We start from the raw sequence: 20225 nt of genomic DNA on the forward strand, positions 1-20225 counted from the left end.
AGAACAGCTGCTTTGCTTCTCTGACTATCCTCTTAAATTCCTGCCGAAGAGCTTCTATCCGCTGGGGGATGGGATTCGGATTGTTGTGCCGATAGTTGCGGAACATTCTGGAGGCCTGCGCGCACGTTTTATTCCACCACTTTGCGTTTTTCTCAGGTCTTGATGGCCTGCAAGAGATTTGGAGGGCCTCTGTAAGGACGTTGCAGAGGGCCTCGGCGAGCTCGTCGAGCCTTTCCGGGGAGTTCTCGCCTGCAGGGAGGAGCGGGACCAGGCCCATGAGAAACGAGACGTTTTCGGCAAATAGTTTAATAGCCTCTGGGTCTTCACGAAGGACCAGTCGACGGCGAGGAGGCTCTACCGGTTGGATAGGAATGTCCGTAATGCAGACTTGGTGGTCAGAGCCGCAGTCCGCCTCTGGGGCAATTCTTGTTGAGCAGAGTGGTATGTTCGAGAAGGTAAGGTCGATAGTATTACCGCAGTTGTGGGTAGGAACACCAGGGGCCGTCAGCAAATCCAGGCCATGCTCTGTAACGTAGTCCATAATTCGCGTGGCACTCTCTGATGTTTCCGCGCCAGGTTGCCAGGAGTGGTGTTTGGCATTGAAGTCGCCAGCGAGGAGTGTCCTTGTCGTTGGTTGCCAATTTTGCAGTAGCTCGAGGGCCGAAGTATCGTTTGACCGGCGGTAAATGTTAACGAAAGTGACACCCTGCGTCTCTACCCATAGCAGATCTCTGGTATGGCCGAGAGTGAACCCTCCTGCTGCCATTTCCCTACGAACATACGTGGCGACGCGTGGGTGGGTATTAGTCTCACTTGTCCATGTGCGGACAGGTGTGTAAAGAGCGTAGAGGGAGTGCCCGGGAATACCAAAGCGGCCCTCGTGGAACCACACTCGTGGCTCTTGGATCATAATCACGTCCGCTCCAGCCTCACTAGCAGCTTGGAGGGCAATTTCATGCGTGTCGCGTGCTCGTGCTACATTAGCCTGTAGGACACGCAGTCTGGAATTGTTCAGGCTATCACGAGAGGGGGTTGAGTGTCTACTCATTGGCCGTCGGCCCTCTTGGAGGGCGTTTTGTGGCGGCTAGAACGACGGACTGCGTTATCCGAGGACGCGTACTCGCTCAACTGGACTACTATCATGTCCTCATCAGCTGGGGGCTGGCTCTGGTCAGAGCTGTTGGAGTTCTCAGGGCCGGAGGGAGCGGAATCATGGCTAGACAGCTCGTCGGGAGACGTGGGGGTATTTTGCTGGTTGTCGGAGGGGGCGACGCGGTTGTATTTCTCGGTGAAGAGAATGCCACCTTTACGGCGAATCTCTCGTTGTTGATCAGGTGTTGGGCGGATGATGGTATCTCTTTGGCGTCTCGGGCGCATAGGACACTCGACATGGGTGGACTCAAAAGGGCCACAGCAGTTGGCGCATTGAGTGTGACGGTCACATTCTCCGTGGGCAGTACGTCCGCATTGTGGGCATTTTGCAGCGCGAGCGCACCCTCTACGGCCATGCCACCCAAAGCATTCGGTGCATTGGTCCAGTGGGCGGCGTTTCTGGACGTGGCGGCTGACGTTGCTAACGTCGAAAAGGCGGAAGGGAGAGACAGGCCTATCAAAGGAGATAAGCCAGGTTGCATAGGCCTCGCCAGGGTGGTAGGACTGGGAGGGACGGAGGGCGACAGGCTCTTGGCCGGTTTGGACGAGAACCTCGTCCCTGATGGCGGTAGTTGTGTCTACAGGGACCATGCCGAGTCGCATCGTCATAGGCACATTCGGGACGGCATAGGTGACCCATTTCTTGGGCACTTCGACTTGGACGCAGCCAAAACGAGAACTAATCTCATCCTTGTGGGCCATGAGGGTCTGGCGGGCAGCGTCATCCTTGGGCACGAGGGCAAAACCAGTAGGGACTTTATGGCAGGCGGGGATGTCGGTGGGGGCGAGGCGGAGGAACGTTTGCACTTCTTTGCGAATGGCAAAGGCATCTGTGTTGGCGAAAGGGGAGTCCCTATCCAGTCGAAGAAAGACGCGGCCGTCACTCTGGGGTACGGCAGCCTTGCGGGTAAGGCTGGAGCGGGGAGTGGAGCGGGAGGCCGATGCGGAGGTGGAATCTGTACCGCGGGCGGCAGCATCCGCGTAGGAGATGGGTCCCTTTTCCTTGCTGGCAGAGGGAGTGGAGACCTTTTTGCCGGCTGGGGCAGACGTAACCGGGGTGGGCGAGGGAGGTGAGGCAGAGTTTTTCTGTAGAGCGGCCGTGATGGTCCGTGCGAGACGGTCAGCTTCACGTGCGTGAGCGGGCGAGACGGCGGAGAAGCGGGCGAGTTCGGTGTCAAGAAAGGCGGCGAAGGAGCGATAGACCTCCGCTTTGGCGAGAGCTTCAGAGATGAGGGTCTCAGCGAAAGACGTGATGGGGCCGGAAGCAGCAGAGGTGGCGGTGGTGGCGTGGGCAGGACGGGCTTCCTCGTCCGCAGTTCGGGCTCTCTTGGCCGACTGCGCCGTCGTGGAGGGCGGGGGCAGGACGAAAATAGAGTCCGGCAGAGGTGTAACCGGTATTATAGCCGGCGGCGGTGGTTGGGGGGGCCCAGAGGGCGAAGGCGTAGACATTTTGATGTTGTGAATGTTTGGATATCGACCGTGAAAACGGCGATTTAGGTGGTGTTAGTGATTTTGCGGGCAACCAAGAGTTAGCACTAACACTTGGCGCCAAGGGTTTTTGTTGTAGGAGGAAGATTGTATGTAAGCCCACAATCCTGTGCAGACGGGTGGTGAACAGAAAATAGACGTACGATGAAGGTGAAGGTCAATATTCGTTACGTCCGTTGTCTAAGGACGATGCTCACGTAGAGATGTACTCAATACTTTTAGAAAGATTATACAGACCATAAGGCATTTTGTTCACTACGGGTAGTATGTTTGAAGACCCGTACTTAATGCTGTTATACTGTGCTCTCCCAGCCATGAGCTCGATATTTGCATCCTTTGTGAGATCACTGCACAAGGTCAAGATCTTGGCATGGACGATTAACGAAAATCGTGGTGATGCCCTCGTTCATCTCGGGCGTAAAAGGCCAAAGTCACAGGGTCTTGTAATTCCATGTCTGTTAATACTCACCAACGCGTGTCTTCCCACAGATTGGAAGTTTTACACGCTGATAATGTACAAACGGACCCTGGCCGGTTGAACGGTTCCGTTAGCATCCAATCCTTGACTTTAAGTGCCCCTGGTCGCTGGAAACGCTGGATGTGCTGTGAAGCCTTGTAAGTGTTATGGGGCCAACCGGCGTGAAATCCTTGCATCTCGTCAGCCTTTCGACCGGGGCGGACTTGCTGTAGCGCCTGCAGGCTCCTGTAGTGCATTGATAACCGCTAAATTTCAGCGCCATCAATGTCCCTTTCAGGGGTTCGACCTCCCACTCTGCGAATGGCTGAATTGTGGAGTCGAGGCTCCCGTCCCGTCGTCAACAAATCGAACCCGACCTCCCACCTCTCTCAATGTTGCACGCAACTGAAAGGAGACAACTCGTGATGAACCAAGCTGCGGGGGAGCAAGAACTGATTAACACAGCCAAAGAGATCATTGTCCGCATATCCGTGAGTCCAACCTGAACCCGGTTGCCTCAGAAGAGAGAGACCGGAAGCTGACGTTCGACCTACGCAGGCAGGGAACCCGGAACCATCGAGGCCATCTTGCTCATGCACTGGATTCGAGTGATGGCATGATCGACGATTAACAGACCAACCGACCGGCTGAAGAACGTATCCGCCCAGAAGCCTACCTAGACAGGTGGGTGTACCGGGTTACGGGTTACGGGTGCAGCTGTGCTGGATAGTTTGGCGCCGACTCCGGTCTCGCTCCCGAATCTGCCCAATGCCAACGATCACAATTCACACCATTGTCTAGCGTTGGTGGACATTCCCTCCCTCGATAGATTCATACTCCACAAATATGCAGTTGTAAAAATGGGAATTCTGCCTTCAAGATTCCGCTATTGTCCAGGCGATTAAGACTCCGCTGCTTGGAGCCGCGGCGATCCTGGGAAGGCACAAAGGTATGGCACAATGAAACTAGAAACCAGGCTGACACTATTTCTACAGAAGGCTATTCGCTAAAAGTCTAGAACCCAGAGTCTGAAGGACCAAACTCTTGCCGTGTTGCTTCTTTGGGTCCAACATACATATTTGTAAGGAATGTCACTCTTCTTCGTGAAAGCTAGCTATATCCTGTCTAACAAAACACTTGGAAAATTCCACGGAAAGGGCTTACCTGCAGATCACATATTCCACAACCGCTTCTTCATCCTCGTCGATAAGGCCACAAGCCCTAAAGACATCAACCCAGAGAGGTCGAGAAGGCTACCTATGAACCATGCGGCTCCAGCTCCGGCTCAGCATACACCTCCGTTTTGCGCAGGTCCTTCAAATTCTTCATTATCACCGCCCTCTCAGCCGTTTTCGGACTACTATACCTATTCCCATGTTTATGCACCACCCTAACATCCAAAGCACACTTCTTCGTAAGAGGATACATCCCATCCATCAAGTACCCGGCCTTCAAAATATTGCTAGTCTCTCCTCCTAGTACAACATCCAGCCATAACTTCTTGGTGGTTCGGAAAGGCGGCAGTCAGCTGCGGGAGACAACGAGGATGTTGAAGTCCTGTAGGTGACGCTCGGGGCGGTTGTGCGTGGAGGTGGGATCTTTGTGTGCCAGACAGTTGTCGAACGAGTGCACTGGCTGAGGGTGTTGCACAGCGGACAGCCTGGGGTGTCCCCGTGAGTGGAGGAGGAGAAGCCGCAGTGAAGGAGCGGGTGGCTTTTGGCATTCGACGCACCAGGCACTGGTGCAGGGAGGGCCGTTGTAGGGAGCGGGCTTGGGAGGCCGAAGAGAGGCAGAGTTGGATGATCCAGCTCCAGCGACTGGGGCACGCACAAATGAGAAAAGCCCTGTCTGAAAGATTGAAAGTTCATGGGCCTGATAGAGACTGCCTCTTCCTAGTTCCTCCATGCGCTCCTCAACGTACTAGGCTGGAGGGCCGATGTCTACCTCTAGGGTGTAGGGTGAGTAAAATGGCGAGTGTATGGTCGCCGTGAAGGTGGCACCGGGGATGTCTTTGGTGAGGTAGTCGACAAATTGACTGGCTTATGACTGGCTTGAACAGGAGCAAGGTCAATCAAGTTTACGATGTCGTTGGGAAATCCTGCGTTGGTGATGATGTCGCGCATGTGTTGTTGACGTTGCGTGGCTCTGTCGCGGTCGGATTGTTCAAAGTCGCCGGCGCGACCAAGATCTTAGCCACGGCCTTTGGCATAGCTGCTGCTGTCAGGTCCGGAGTCCATCGTTGTACGTGGTAGCTCGCATGAAAGCCTTTGTTGTGTCAGCTGGTAGTTGTGGTGTCTATGAGGGTCTGGTTTGACGGACTAAAGTTGATGGAGATGTGAGAAAAGAGTTTGGGAGAATTGTGTGTGCGGCCATAGGGAGAAAAAGGCGGGGTGTACGAACATTTTCTGGCTCTCCTCCTATCCGGTCACGGCAGCGAGCCTGCCGATTTGCGCCCTCGTGCTGATAAGTGCCCGGTTTGGCGCCCATCTAGTCCGGTCTCGCTCCCGATTCTACCAACTGGCCTTCCGACGGTTACTAATTACGTCGTGGTCAAGATGTAGGTGATGTTGCCGATGTTTTCTGTTTAAACTCAACTCTGGAATCATACCATTGATGCTACGCAGTCTCAGGACCGCTGCTACTAATCGAACTTTTCGTCGATCAAATTGGTTGTTCACTTGTAACTTTCTTCCAACGCAGCACATTTGTAAGGAGGTGTTCTTTCAGTCCTGAATTGTTTGTGTATGAACACTGCAAGTTAAGATACCTGACTCTTCCAGTCCCAGCATCTTCCCTTCTGTCTATGATAGAAGGTACCTAAGGTGTTGGAAGTCGGAAAAGCCGATAACGGAAAGGACCAGACCTGATTCTGGAGTTGTCCAACGGAAAGAGGAGAAACAGAAACCAGAGCGGCCTAGATCCCCTGGGAAGGAGTGCCAATAAATGGGCAAGGCCAGTGAATGGCTGCCCACTAGCGAACGGACTTCCAATAAAGGTATTAGGTATTCCGCTCAAGTGCGTAGGACACGAAGAAGCTCGCCATTGCCCTTATTCCTGCTCGACGCCGCTCTCCTTGGCCTCAGGCTAAGTCTGACTAGCAGCAGAGGCAGCCTCTTCACCGCTTCCCTCACCCTGGGTCTGCTTAAGCAACTCAACCTTTTTGCCCTCGGTGACGGTGTTGGTGTTAGTAGTAGACTGAGGTTGAGGCACGGGCTGCTGCTGCCACATGTGCTCATACTCCTTCAGCTTGTCCTTGACATAGGCATCGTACTCGGGAACGCTCTCGCCCTCCGGGCCGATCTCCATGGGCCACTTGCGATCAAACTCCGGAGAGTATCCCTCGGTCACTATACATACGGGTAGGCGATAGCTTGTTAGAAAGGACGAACTGAACTTGATGGCCTTCGTTTCTTCGAATGGGTACCTTATCAAGCAAGGAGAAACTTACGAAAGTGAACATAGAGGGTATAGTCCAAAGACCAGAGCCAGTAGCGGGGAGTAACAGAGTTGTTGAGACCCTTGTCCCAGAACTCCTCGAGCACCTTGGGGATGACGATCTCCTTGAGGGCGACTTCGATGTCCTCCTCGGTGACGGGCTCCTCGCACTCAACAATAATTTCCTTGATTATGTCCTGGCGACGCTTCTTGGCTGCAGCCAACGGGTCTGAAGTGTCGGTAGTGGCCATGCTGGGTTGGGTTGGGTAGGCTGTTGGGAGATTTGCTCAGAAGATGCCCTGGTTGTTGTGTTTGCAAAAGAGTGGGAGGATCAGGGGGGAGGTTGAGAGGTTAATATACCAAGCGAGGAAGGAAGTGAATGGGAACTTTGACTACAACAGGGGTACATTTTGGCGGTGGGGATGGTGAACGGCCAAACTCTTCACGTAGAATAGCCGCTGGCTTGCCGTGCCTTGGCGTCTATTCACCGTCTGTGTCCTTTAGTGCTGTCTTCTTCTTTCTTCTACTGTCTTCCTACTTACTCTAGTACCTAGATAGAGTCAAGTCCTTTCTAGCATGATCTTCCTACTTCCGACACTTCATTCCAGCCCGGCATCTTATGTCGAATGTGCGCTCGCATGGGCAAACAAGAATTTTGAGCTAGTCTTAAACACGTGTAGGTGTACATCTTTTAGGATTGTCCTAATGTTCCGCCAATGGATAGTATGAAAGAAGAAGCGGTTGTAGAATCTCTGATCTTCTTCCGGGGAGGTTTCGAAGTGTCTTAGTTAACAAGATAACCTTTACAAAGTCATTGCCGCGATAAAGGATGTAATTCCCTGAGGCGAGGAAGCAGATCACAGCGGAAGTTTAGGCGTTTTAATATTGGGCCATGAGCCCGACTTACATTTATCTTCGCACATCTTTTCTATCATCGTATCTGATCTTTGTTTCCACGGTCTTGTCTCAGACTGCGACCATGGTCAGGTTAAGCTATTTTAGATAAAGTACATTATAAGCATCTTGAACCGGAACGAAATCCGCGAGGAATCATCCATCACAATAAGGAACAACACGAATAGATCAAACCGAACAAGCTGGAGCCTCCCGCTACTTCTCAATCTTTGGTCAGATCTCAAGTCTAGGAGCCATTACCATCCACAATAGATTCGTAACGTGATCCAACATGTACATTGGTGACTATTTCTTCCGATCACGGCAATGTAAGGCCCTCCCGGACATAGGCTTCTCCAACATTAACACAAGAAAACTTCAAAGGTCTCCGAGGAAGGAGAAAGGCGAATCCTAGTAGCCGTAAACAGCAGTCTAGGCACTGGGAGCCTTATTTTCCCGCAGCACGCTCCTTCGACAGAGATCGCCGTGGGGAAGGCGTCGGAGATGATTCGGGAGAGGAGTCGATAACAATCACCTCCGGAACAACCTTGGTAGTAGCGGCCAGAAGAGGCCGTTCAGAGGATGAAGGCTTCCCAAAGAGCCCAGAGCCCGCGGCTGTAGAATGGCCGAAGAGAGAACTCCGGTTTGCCGGTGGAGGTGTCTTTCCAAAGAGCCCCGCTGCTGCGTCCGGAACTGTGGGAGTACTGAAGGTGAAGGAAGGAAGGTTGGGCGGCGATGTCTTCTTCAAGAGCCCTGAGCCCGCGCCTGTAGAAAGATCGAAGAGAGAATTACGCTTGACCGGTGAAAGAGTGTTCCCAAAGAGCCCCGAGTCGGCGACTGCGACTGTGAAGGAACCGAAGAGAGAGCGGATGGGCGATTGAGGTGCCCTGAAGGGATTCGGTCCAGGCGGGGGGTCGAAGAGAGAAAAGGTGGTGGAGGAACTTTGGGGGTCCAAGAGAAGGTTTGCTTGAAAAAAGCGACTTCGGTTCCGGAGACGAGTGACGGGAGACGCTGCGAGAGTTGCTCGTAATCTGATTGCCATGGTCCTTAGACAGACCCGATGTGAGGGCAGAAGAGGAGCCGAAGAAGGGAGAAGATGTGCCTTTCGGGGCGACAGGATGAGCAACGGTCGTAGGTTGTTCTTTGGGCGTGAGCATGTCAAAGCCGTGCTGGAATGGGTTGTGAAGTGCTGGAGCACTGGAGGAGACCTGCGACATGTAGGTAGCTGGTTGGGATCGGCCGAAGGACGATGTAGACGGGGACGGCGGTTTCGTCTGTCCATTCTGTCTGGGACTGGTAGAAGAGTCTATATATCTACAACTCAACAGGCGCTAAAAGTTGCAGGTAGTATGTTAGTGCATTTCGCGGGCGGGACCCATACAGAACTCTGCAGGCCTTATGTAACTGTTACCGCACGAACTGTTTTTGGCCCTGAAAAAATTGTTAGGCCTAACATATAACTGTTCATTTCCGTTAGTGCAGCATTTTGGTCCCGTTTTTCCTTCCCAACGTGTTCCTCCAGCCTTTCATCCATCACGGAAGGGCCGAGGCCCGTAGGGCCTCCCCGAACACTAGTTCACAGTCCTGTCAAAAACGGCCCCACGTTCCTTGTTGACCTGCTCCTGTTTCACAGTAGGTCTAGGCGCGTGGCCGTGCTCGGATATCCGTTCCACTTTGACAGAAATAATATCGCATAAGCCGCGTGAGTGGAATAAAAGATGATGTACCTTGCGGCACAGGAATCCTGAGGGCTCTGTCGGTTTTATGTTGAAATGTGCCTTTCGGAGGCGCTCAAAGATCTTTTCCTCCGCTCAATCCCCTTCTTCTGGGTCGTCGTCAATTACTTCGGGTGCTCCATAGCTCAGAGTGAAGACTACTATGCCCTGAGATTGCTTGTATTTGGGCGCGGATCGTCTCTCCATCCCTCAGCCGGTGAACCATGACGTTGTTGGAATGGCGGGATCTTCGCCGTCCGCTTGATGGGCCATGGTAGGTAGACAAGGAGAGGTCCTAGACATGTTGCGTCAGGACACAGCGAGAGAGAAAGTGGGTGTCGGGGAGGTGAACTCACGGGCTTGCGATCTTCCTGCTTGCCAGGAGCGGACGGAACGGGCGGCTGTGGAATAGACGAGAAGTCGAACCTAGCTTCGTGCTCTGACTTGATCTTCAGGCCAGGTTCGGTCTTGATGCTGAGGCCTGGCTCGGTCTTGATTGGGGGCATCGTGTTGGTGTGTCCTTCCTGGCACCAAACGAAGAGGGAGGCTGGGTTGATGAAGCTTGTTTGGAAGCTTTAGGAGGAAAGCACCTATGTCGAAATGGTGGAACTGAAAGGTAATCCAATGGATACAAGATGCGCGCCTCTGGACTGAACGATGATAAATGAAGCGTGTTCTGCCCGGGACGACTGGTGCGCAAGAAGTCTCCCGGTGTGCAGATAGGAAGAAACAAGCCTTCGTTCTTGCAAACACGACTGGGTCGCTTTCCTTGGTTTGGCAGTTCGCGAACTCGAAAGACCCGAGACGCGTGACGGGGCTCATGGGGCGCTCCTTCCTTCTTTCGAGGTTTTCATCTCCATGATCTCAAACCGGAAAAGATAACGATAAGGCGCGGGGCATCCCGTCAACACGGACGAAGTCATCATCCGTCCCTTCTGGACGGTGCAGTATCGGAAAGCATGGGAGATTTCCGGGCTGGTTTATCATTCTTGCAACAGCCCCTTCCGAGAAAGACGTTCCCAGCCACCTAATAAGGAATAAGGTGTTGGTGACTTGGTGGTCATTTTGGCGTCAACTTGACAAAGCATCTGGTTTTCCGCTTCCCATGTCATATTTTTCTTGCTCCTGCCAATGGCTGTTCAATATTTCGGGAAGCCTTGGTTTCTTCAATTGTTGAACAGATTGAAGGCTCATGGTTTCCAAAGCGGAGGAGAGATGCACCAAGCAAGGCTGGATGCCTCAGATGAGATCAGTCGAGAGATGAACAGCGTTTGTGCATTCCATTTCCAAACGTGAATAAATTCAAAGAGATGTTATAACATGATTGATATCATCAAAGATGGTATGATAAAGCATTGGGTATGGTTCTCAAAAGCCCGCATAGCGAGCCTTGATTGAGTGTCCGAGGACCATGATGATAGGTGTTGATGACGAGAAAATGCGGGACGGGAGTGTCGTTGAAATTGGCCGGGGGTCCATTCCCCGCTGTATAGGGCTGAGCGGATAGTGTGGGACTGCCCTAAAAGCTTACCAGTAGTGGTATGTTTGGCGGGGACCCCTGCCCTCAATGTTCGTCATTCAGCAGTGGGATCTTGGCGCCTGGCGTGGATTGGTCCGATAATCGGCCGCGACAGGCTCCCTCCTGGGCTCTTTTCCTCCCGTCTTCCACTTTCATCCTTTCCTCCTCCCATCATCTCTTTTCACCATTGGCGCAACTGCAAGACAGGAGCTCAGCCTCAGTGCCAGTTGTCCTTGTCCACCAGGGCATGTCTCGCTTCCCGACCACCACTTCTGCCTGCCGTTAGATCGTCACAGTCATCGCATCGGTAACGAGTCATGGCGCACCGGCCCCACAAGTTTGCAGCATCGCCGTGGGTTTGGTCGTTTGGACAGCCAAAGAGAAGCGAAACAATCAGTGGAAGCCGAACAAGAGAGCAAAGAGGTCGCCCGTCTGCCTGATGCAACGCGCTCGCCATTCGCTGGGGCCATCAATGAGGGAACACACAACCAGCCACGGCAGCCTGCATCGTCAGCGATATTCACCTCCTTCTGTTTTCACCGAAAGGCACCCCCGTTGCTGGTTGGGATCGCAGGCGCCATGCATAGACATGTCAGACATGGGATGGCAGAACGGCAAGGAAGTGGAAGGTTGGGTTTGGGGATGCAAGTCTGGCCAAGTATAAAAGGTAGGTGTATGCCACTGCTTCCCGTCCATTCTCTTTTTGTCCCCCAGTTCCTGTCGCAAACCCTTTCTGCCTGTCTCCTTTGTGCTACCATAACTACCATTCATTGCGTCCTTCAGGCATATCACAGCATCTATACGAGAGACACTATGGCTCCCGCTGCCGCCACCGAGCATGTCCCCAACGGGGCTCCTGCCCAAGAACCCGTCAAGACCAAGTGTTGTCACTGCAAGTGTACCTCTACCGAGACGAACGGTGTCAACGGCCATGACGAGACCAAGCCTGAAGTTGGCAAGGCCACGACCACCAATGGCGATACCAAGCCCCAAGATACGCCCGAGGACAAGAAAGACGAACCTACACAGACAGACAAAAAGACAGACACAGACACCAGAGATTCGGCCACAAAAGACGGGGATGCCGACACCGCGGCCACAGACGACAAAGACAAGGCCCCAGAGGATCAGACCATGAAGTGCGAGTTTAAGCACCTTGATAGGAGATATGACGAAAAGGACGAGCATTACTTCACCGAGCGCAAGACCGAAATAGACAAACCAGCACAGAAGGACTGGTGGCGCCTTTATGCCTATTGCCTTGTCAAGCACTACAACCACCACGGCGAACACGACAGCACCCGTCTCTACGTCAACCCCCAGCCTCTGCGTCAGCTTCTCAGGGACGTCATTGGCGACTATCCCTCGGACCCCATCGATGTCGACGATGTCCAGATCGAAGCTCCCTTCCATTCCCTTTTCCACTACCGCAAGCAACTCGAGACCGAGGGCTCGCGCCGCTTTGCTGACGAAGCCGAGGCTTTTGAACAGTTCAACCTCCTCATGGACTGGATCAAGAACCACTTTGAGCCCGAGATCGCTGCCTACGAAAGGTGCATCTCCGGCGAGACGCGTGCCATCTCCTACGAACACGCCTGGACCCTCCTGCCGCCGGACACCATTGTTCACTGCAAGATCTTGGACCAGGATCGCGCATTTCGCGTCCGCCGGTACTATAATGAGTTTGATGATCACGCCAACCTTGTGGGCATGACTCTCTCCTGTCGCTACATTGACTTTGACGGCGAGGACGTGGGGACTCTCAGGTCGCACCTGACCTTCCGCAAGTACACTGGCGTCGTCCAGCTCAGCGAACTTGACATCGTTCCCCTTCATCTGCATGAGGACGCCAACGGGATCCGGGAGACCCTTCTAGCCCGAGGCCGCAAGTGGGAGAAGCATCTTGGCCAGCACTACGTTCAATACAATGGACTTGCCGTCATCAAGAAGGAAATGCAAGGTTATGCCCGCTTCGGCGTCAACGGACGCGTCATGATTGATTGCGCCACCTTCCACCGGCTGGCGGCCGACCACTCGTTCACCGTTAAGAAGTTGCCGAGTTCAAAGCCCAAAGTCCCCTCGCTGTCATCCATCAAGTTCACATCAGAGACCAAAGAGTACGACCCTCTGACTGACGAGCAAGCCATGATGACCAACGCCACCGTCCGCGGATACTCCTTTACCAACAAGCGCTTCCTCGAGTTCTTTGTAGACAAGCTGGAACCCATCGAATGGAACACGTCGTGCTTCGATGGCCTGGTTCTCGATCCCACCATCAAGAGGACCGTCCAAGCCCTCGTATCCAACCACACCCGCGAGCGCCCCGGGTTCGACGACATTGTCAAGGGCAAAGGCCAAGGCCTTGTCTGCGTGCTTCACGGCCCCCCAGGTGTCGGCAAAACTCTGACGGCAGAATGCGTAGCCGAGTACGTTCAGCGCCCGCTGTATATGGTCTCGTCGGGCGACCTCGGCTGCGTCTCCTCCGAGCTTGACGCTCAGCTCACTAAGATCATGGACATGACGGCCACCTGGCGCGCCGTCCTGCTCATCGACGAGGCGGACGTCTTCCTCGAGCAGCGTGCCCTCCACGATCTGCACAGAAACGCCATGGTCTCGGTCTTCTTGCGCGTTCTTGAGTACTACACCGGTATCCTCTTCCTCACCACCAACCGCGTCACCACCTTTGACGAAGCGTTCAAGTCCAGAATCCACATACCTATCAGGTACACTGACCTGACGTTCGAATCCAAGCTTCAGATCTGGAAGAACTTTTGCGGGATGGTGCCCGGAGGTGTGGACATTGATGAGCGCGGGCTAGAGAGGTTGGCGGAACACGATCTGAACGGTCGGCAGATCAAGAACGCCGTCAAGGCTGCTGAGTCGCTGGCGAGCTTTGAGGGCGTCAAGCTTGATCTGGCTAGGCTGTTGCAGGTTACCAAGATCCAGTCTGTGTTTGAGAAGGACCTTAGCAGTGTCACCGGCGTGGATTACACAGCGCCAGGAGGGAGGGTAAGGGATGCGGATAGGAGGAATATGTTCCTGTGAGCTGTTATTGAGCAGGCTTTTGTGATTGTCTCTTGGGCGTCCTTTCTTTCTGGGTTAGTGTTTTCTCTGGGCCTTTGTTTCTGACTGTCAGCGATCTTTTTCCTTTTTGTGAGTCTTTGGTGTGTCTTGGCAGCTTTTCACTTTTCATCTTTCAGGTTTCATTGTCAAGTAGGTAAGGTAGGTATATCGTGGGCGTTTGGGAGCGTGTGATTAGTGACTACGAGCGATATCTGTAGATGATAGAATTACCCAGCGAATGACATATATCTTCAATAGTTCCTTGACTTTCCATTGTCGTTACCATCGTTCCAACTGGCTATTGGAACATGCCTATTTCTTGTGCTGGTTCCTGTATCATCAAATCCCCGTCTGAGAACTTGAGCCTAGCCCTGCAAAGACTCAAGAGCTTAAAAAACAGGTCGTAGTCTCGCCCGCTAGATACAATTAGGTTCACATGTCTGATGAAGGGTGAAAGATGAATGAAAGGGTATCAATATCATATGTTCTGTATGTGTATGTAGGTAGGCTCCGCGCCCCATCCAGAACCCAATCCCAGGTAATATGTACAAAACGAATGTCCAAAACCAGAGTCTGGAAACACCAAGTCAAGTCCTGTTGATCCTGTCCAGCCGGTCGATGATAGCAACTTGACCTTGCCGCGCTTATAGGTAACCGAAGCCAACCCATGACCTCATCCAAGCCCATCCCTAGTGTAATAATGAAACATTATGTGCATGCAGTTTACCGGCCGACGTAGGTAGGTAGTGATGCCTGATTCTTAGCCTGGGGTCTATGCTCGAGCAACCTCACCTCAACTCGAGACCACATTTCTCAACCACGAACCGTATCGGCTTCCTCGTCCGATGATTCGTCACCCCTCTCGGCGGAATAATCGGCCTCATTACTGGTCCTGGCCCCAGCACCTTGCTTTGTCTCAGTCCGCCGCCGCCGCCATTTCCCCTCGGCCTTTGCACGCCACCACCAACCCCTCCAGCTCCCATCTTACCCCCTTGTGCTTTGCTCGCGATCACCTCATGCTTCAAAGCATCACCCTTCTTCTTCGCAACACGCTCATCAAATCCCCACCTCCCTACTCCTCCACCAACTAACCAACCCCCTAGGTTCCTACACTGGCTGACATCCACCCATTCCAACCTTCCACACCCCTCCAGGACATTCTCCACGCCTACACCAGTTACTCGCACGCACCCGCGCACGCTCAAGCCACGAAGCTCATTCAGATGCAGCGCCACGCAGCCCAAACTAGCGTCAGAGACGGCGCTGCCGCAGAACGACATCCTCAACTCCCTCAGACCCGGCAGACCGAGCGCAATAACCTCGGTGGCGGTATCGGACAGCGCACAGCAGAAGGAGAGGTCGAGATGGGTTAGGGACTTGCACGAGTTCACCAGGGCGATGATGGAGGTGTCGGTTAGGTAGGTGCAATCTGCCAGACAGAGGCTCGTGAGGTTGGGAAATCGGTGGGGAGACCAGGACTGGAAGCCTTGATCGGTTATGCTCGTGCAGCGTGTTAGGGTGAGGGATTGGAGACGGGAGGAGGCGTGAAGAGCGAGGTGGTGCATTGATCGGTCGGTAATGTGTTTGCAGTAGGAGAGGTTGAGGCGGGCGAGGGAGGGGCAGCCTATGATGGTGCCGGGCGGGGGTTGGGCGGGAGCGGTGCCGGTGGCTGAGCCGTTGGCGGTGGTGCCCGTGGGCTTTAGGCGACGGTTGCTGCTGCGGGAGTTGGAAGAGGCGATGACTACCTTGCCGCCGTTCTCAGAGGAGCGAGAGGGGGGAGGCTCGGGGACCACCCAGCCTACTACTCGCGCAAGCAAGTTGTCGCCTACTTTGCGGCAGTTGGACCAGTCGACTTCTTCGAGGCTTTTGGCGTTTTCGGACATTTCGAGAATTTGAGAGGCGGAAACGTCCCAGACACTACGCATCTTCCAGACTTTGATGTTCTTGCCGCATTGCTTCCACAGGGCTTGGAAACCCTCATCGGTGATGTGGAAGCAGCTGCTGATGTCAACCTCGACTGGTCGTAGACCGATGAAGGGCGCGAGAATATGAACAAGAGACCAGTCGGTTACTTTGCGATTGATCAAGCTGAGGTCAACATGGGTGCAGAGGTTGGGGCTGGTGGTAAGCAGGCGACGCCAGTCTCGGCAAACGATTCGTAGTCTGATCATCTCGAGGAGATCTAGGTGCTGGAAGATGCAGACCAGGATGTCATCTGGAAGGGTAAGCTTCTTGGCTTCGTATTCTACCGTGGATGATCGCCAAGGTAAGGTTCGTGCGCGTTTGCTCGGAATCGGGGAGCCATCAGGTACAGGATGTCGTAGCGGGCTGCTCTCGGGCGTAATAGCCTTCATGCCGTTAACAATAGCAGACGCATCAGTCTGCGGAGTTGGCGGGGCGATCGAGTTCCTACGACGATTGCGCATGTTCTCCATGTCCACGCTAAGGAACGGATCAGGATCCGAAGGCTGGTGTGTCTTCTCTTTCGCGGGCGAAATTGGCTTCGAGGGTGTAATAAAGGTAACTTCGGGCTGGGCATCGACCATCTCCACATCTTCATCCGTTCCCTTGATGCGCTTCCGAGCCGTCTCTTCCACTTGGGATCGAATTTCGGGTGGACAGCGCCTCCAGAGCTCTTCAAGGGCATCACCGCCGATCATCAGACATTCCACTGCAGTGATGGACCGGACCGTGGCAGTTCTCCCCTCAGACAAGCCTAGGCTAGCCACTTCACCGAAGTACTGTCCCTGTTTTAGTCGGGGCCGCGAAAACGTCTTTTCGGATTCATGTACGACCTCGGCTTCACCACGAACAATGAAGTAGATGTCGTTGCCGCGACTACCTTGACGGACAATGTCGGTAAAAGGCGAGTAGGACTTTGGCTGTGCGCTCAGGCCCAGGAAGTGCAGGATATCGGGAGGCAGCGTCGAGAACAGCGGGAGCTCTTTAAGCGTATTTCGCACATTGACGTAACCGCTTCCCAGGGCGCTACCACTAATGGTCGGGTCGTCAATCACGCCAGGACTGGGCGACTTGCGCTTCTTGCTTTTGACCACGGCGCCCTCCTTGATGCTTCCCGACTCTCCGGTACTAACTTGGCCAGGCGCTGCTTCCCGGGCTAGCTTATTGGTCGACGGTTTGCTCATCTGGCCGCCTTCCTGCCGCTTTTTCTTCAAGATGTTCAACCTTTCCTGTGCTTCCTGGCGAATAGCCTTTTCCATCTCGGGGTACTTGGGCAGTTCAGCTTGCAGGTCCTCCTTCTTGAGAACGACCAGCAAGCATTTTGTCCTTGCAATGATAGTCGCAGTCCGGGGAACGTCCATCAGCACGCCAATCTCGCCAAAGAATGCGCCGGGTTTGAGTTCGGCATAGACAGCTTCGCCATCCCGAGATGTGACGGCGACCACGCCTCGTACCAGCCAGTACATGGCTTTTGCTTCGTCGCCTTCTGTGAGGATGTGGTCTTGGGCGGAATGGACTTGAGGTTTTAGGTGGGTGCCAATGGCAACGAGGAAGCCTTCGGGGGCGGACATGAAGAGTGGAAACGATCGGATTCGGTCAACCAGGTCGAGAGGCATGTCGGGGATGGTGGAGGCCGTCAAGGGAGAAGGGCGAATCGGCCGAGTGGGATTGGTCTCGACATTGAAGGACCTGATGAGGGCGCCCGAGTCTTGAGCCGGTTGAGGTCCCCCATGGTGTGCCAGGACCCGGAATGGCGATGGAGGCGGTGTTCGACTCCGGCGCATGTTTGGTGATGGTTGTTTGGTGGGGTTATATCGGTCGGCTCGGTTTATGGACTTGAGAATCGGTCGGTCATGCCAGTCGTGAGAGTGCTATCGGGCACAGGCAAGTGCGGAGGAACGTGATCTGTAGAGGTATGCTATGGTGTACAGAGAGGTAGGTATGCTTCGAGATGGGTCGCCAAAGTCCGCTTGCGGCTTCGTGGGGTGGATCAGTTGGGGACAGTTCAACTGCGACGACGGAACATTGCGTCAGGTCGATGATGGAAACTGTCGTTTGTAGTGTAGGGGTTCTGGGGAGGAGGAGGTTTGGTCAATGTCAATCCTCTCTGGGTGTCACTCTTCTGCGCATTACTGTACTCACAGAAATAGGTATTGCTCGAGGTTGATGTAAGAAGGTAGCTACGGCAGCTCTTGAAACAGTCGAGGGGAGTGTGACGAAGTGTCGCGTCCGTGTGTGACGAACGGTTGGATGCAAGCGAAGAGAGGTCGGGTCACAAGCAAGCTAGCAGTGGTGGGAATCCTGGTTGCTGGCGATGTGGCCGCGGCCGGGGGGACTTGGGCCCTTGCTGTAGTGATGGCAATTGTGGGGTATCGCAATCGCAATGCTTCGGTGCTTTGACGTGTTGAGTGGGAGCTATGGCGCCGGTGGTGTCGAATCGTGATGCGCTACCTACCGTGCCGAAGTGCTTGACGGTAGCTCAGGGAGGTAGAGGTAACAATGAAGAACTTGAAGAGAACCAAAAAAAATATGAAGAGATAAGTGATTGCTCCTTTCGTCCCGTCTTGGGTTGTTGTGCCCGTCGGCAGGTCCAGATGAAGAAGAATGGCAGCTGCGTGTCTCCCACAACCGTTCGGCAGCGTGGGGCCGGGGCGTTTTGGTTTAGTGCCGAATACAGTGCGTGATACCCCGTAACCGCCGGCACCCAATCCGTCCACTGCAGTTTCAGCGACCGCACAAGCAACGATGGTTATCTCGACGTCCACAACAGCAACAAGTGCAGGAATCACAAGAACGTTTCAGAAAGAGCATCGGTCAGAATGCATGGAAGCTGGCTTCCAGAAGGAGGAGAGGTTAAGATGCAAGAAGAGGTGAGCTTCCCCCTCCCCCCCCTAGCTGACGGGGATGATGATGATGTAGCTGTTGGTCCCCGTCTTTGTCCTCGGAACGTTTCAAAGCTGGGCGAAACAACCATGACGAGCGAGGGACAGCTATCCCGACACTGAAATGATTCGCTGACAGCCATTGGAAGGATTAGAACAAGCCTTCTCGAAGGGTAACGCCGCTGCTGCTATGTTGTTGCCACACCCCACATCCAATACTACCACACTGTTTATCGACGACGACCATGCCCGAGAACGACACAACAACAACACCGTCATTTATATCGATACAATTCCTCACCGCTGTGCTACAAGCTTTGTATCAAAGATCACAAGGGGATGAAAAAGGATTGTTAGCCGACACCACGATATCCACCTCGATGACTTCATGCCGTGGAGTACTGCACGATAGCAGCAGCACCCTTGTGGTTCGCTGTACTGTCTTTCGCCCTCCAGACATTATCAGAAGAGTCATCCAGCCGTTTCAACAACGAGATAGCGTCGGACAACCCGATATCACGAGAGACAAGAAAGAGATGGCCATGTACGGTATAAGCATCACCCCTGAAGACCCTGAAGAAGAGCACCCCGGGACCTCCGGACTGGTTGCCGCCACAGCCCTGCAGAATCCCCTTTCCAGAACAATTCTAGTTGCTGGACCGTGCACAGGTGTCAATGATAAAATTACTGGGCAAACAACACCACAATAACAACATGAGCAGAAAAGGACACCAGCCTCGATACCTACGCGAACTACGGCCGCGGATGTCTTTTGTTGTTCCGCGAAGAACGTGACAATCTCTCAAGGGCAAACATCCATCTGCACCAGATCAAGTGCCGGTCGGATGAAAACATGCGGGATCTCCGTCGTCCGGCATAGGGGACCCCGCGTTTTTGATCCCCTGTTTCCACGTTCACCATAACCATGATATCCGAAAGTTCGGCACGGAGCATCTTTGCTAGACTTCACAAGGCGTGACTGTTTTTCTCGGCAACGCCAGTGCAGTTGCCGTTTTGCGGAAATTACACCGTTGTGTTGGTGGCGGCACTGCTGTTTCACCCAGTCAAGGTATTGATGGTTATTGGCTTGACACACATACCGTCTTTAGAGTACTCTCTGTGGCTTGGTCTGTCAACGAATACTTTCGGTAACCGTCCGGTAAGCCTCGAGGTCTCGCCCTATCTCCCAGCTCATCTTCTCCGAAAGTGCAGAACTAACATTATGGTAGTGTTACGATCCAATAAGGGATCACTTATGTAATTAGCTACATAGACCAATAAGGAGGGCGCCGCAGTACCGGCGCCGCGGCAGCGGCGCAGCGGCGCACCATAGAGGACCCTTATATAAAGAAGTCTCCCAGACCTCTTGTATAGGGCTCCTCAGCAAGCAATAGCTATCACAATCTACCAGTACCTTTCGGCTACTACTCCGTTACTCTATTGTTCTATCCCAGCGATAATACTCCTGTGCTTGTAACGGTTCGTCTCAGGTAGGCAGAATCTGGACGGCTGTGCACAAGCTCCCTCATGTATAAGATGCCTCTCCATACCGAGACCGTGGACTTGCTAGACGTAAGCTTGACATAGGCTCAGGCGAAGTTTCGTGAACATGGTGCTTCCAACTTCGATGCGGTTGTTTTTCGGTCAACTCTTCCTGT

The 20225-nt window shown here is 53.6% G+C and overlaps 5 protein-coding genes across 5 annotated transcripts; 1 reads left to right on the forward strand and 4 right to left on the reverse strand.

The window, feature by feature from the left end:
- Positions 1 to 1044: 1044 nt before the first annotated feature.
- On the reverse strand, positions 1045 to 2601 carry SMAC4_13167 (uncharacterized protein; the record flags this gene model as incomplete). Its single annotated transcript, XM_066091287.1, has 1 exon — positions 1045 to 2601. The coding sequence occupies one exon, from the start codon at positions 2599 to 2601 to the stop codon at positions 1045 to 1047; it is 1557 nt and encodes a 518-aa protein (XP_065945940.1).
- A 2287-nt stretch (positions 2602 to 4888) lies between these two features.
- Positions 4889 to 6871, reverse strand: SMAC4_09088 (uncharacterized protein). Its single transcript, XM_003343646.2, has 2 exons — positions 6546 to 6871; positions 4889 to 6444 (listed from the first exon to the last, which is right to left on the reverse strand). The coding sequence occupies exons 1-2, from the start codon at positions 6781 to 6783 to the stop codon at positions 6182 to 6184; spliced, it is 501 nt and encodes a 166-aa protein (XP_003343694.1). The 5' UTR covers positions 6784 to 6871; the 3' UTR covers positions 4889 to 6181.
- Positions 6872 to 7450: 579 nt separating this feature from the next.
- Positions 7451 to 10746, reverse strand: SMAC4_09087 (uncharacterized protein). Its single transcript, XM_003343645.2, has 4 exons — positions 9498 to 10746; positions 9007 to 9231; positions 8484 to 8709; positions 7451 to 8269 (listed from the first exon to the last, which is right to left on the reverse strand). The coding sequence occupies exons 1-4, from the start codon at positions 9645 to 9647 to the stop codon at positions 7875 to 7877; spliced, it is 996 nt and encodes a 331-aa protein (XP_003343693.1). The 5' UTR covers positions 9648 to 10746; the 3' UTR covers positions 7451 to 7874.
- Positions 10747 to 11335: 589 nt separating this feature from the next.
- On the forward strand, positions 11336 to 13810 carry SMAC4_09086 (uncharacterized protein; the record flags this gene model as incomplete). The annotated part of the gene is made up of 1 exon (XM_003343644.2): positions 11336 to 13810. The coding sequence occupies one exon, from the start codon at positions 11336 to 11338 to the stop codon at positions 13703 to 13705; it is 2370 nt and encodes a 789-aa protein (XP_003343692.2). The 3' UTR covers positions 13706 to 13810.
- Positions 13811 to 14511: 701 nt separating this feature from the next.
- Positions 14512 to 18196, reverse strand: SMAC4_09085 (uncharacterized protein; the record flags this gene model as incomplete). The annotated part of the gene is made up of 2 exons (XM_003343643.2): positions 17828 to 18196; positions 14512 to 17756 (listed from the first exon to the last, which is right to left on the reverse strand). The coding sequence occupies exon 2, from the start codon at positions 17467 to 17469 to the stop codon at positions 14512 to 14514; it is 2958 nt and encodes a 985-aa protein (XP_003343691.1). The 5' UTR covers positions 17470 to 17756; positions 17828 to 18196.
- Between the last annotated feature and the right edge of the window lie 2029 nt (positions 18197 to 20225).

Source organism: Sordaria macrospora, chromosome 1, assembly GCF_033870435.1.
Source record: "Sordaria macrospora chromosome 1, complete sequence".
In the NCBI taxonomy this organism is placed as follows: Eukaryota; Fungi; Ascomycota; class Sordariomycetes; order Sordariales; family Sordariaceae; genus Sordaria; species Sordaria macrospora.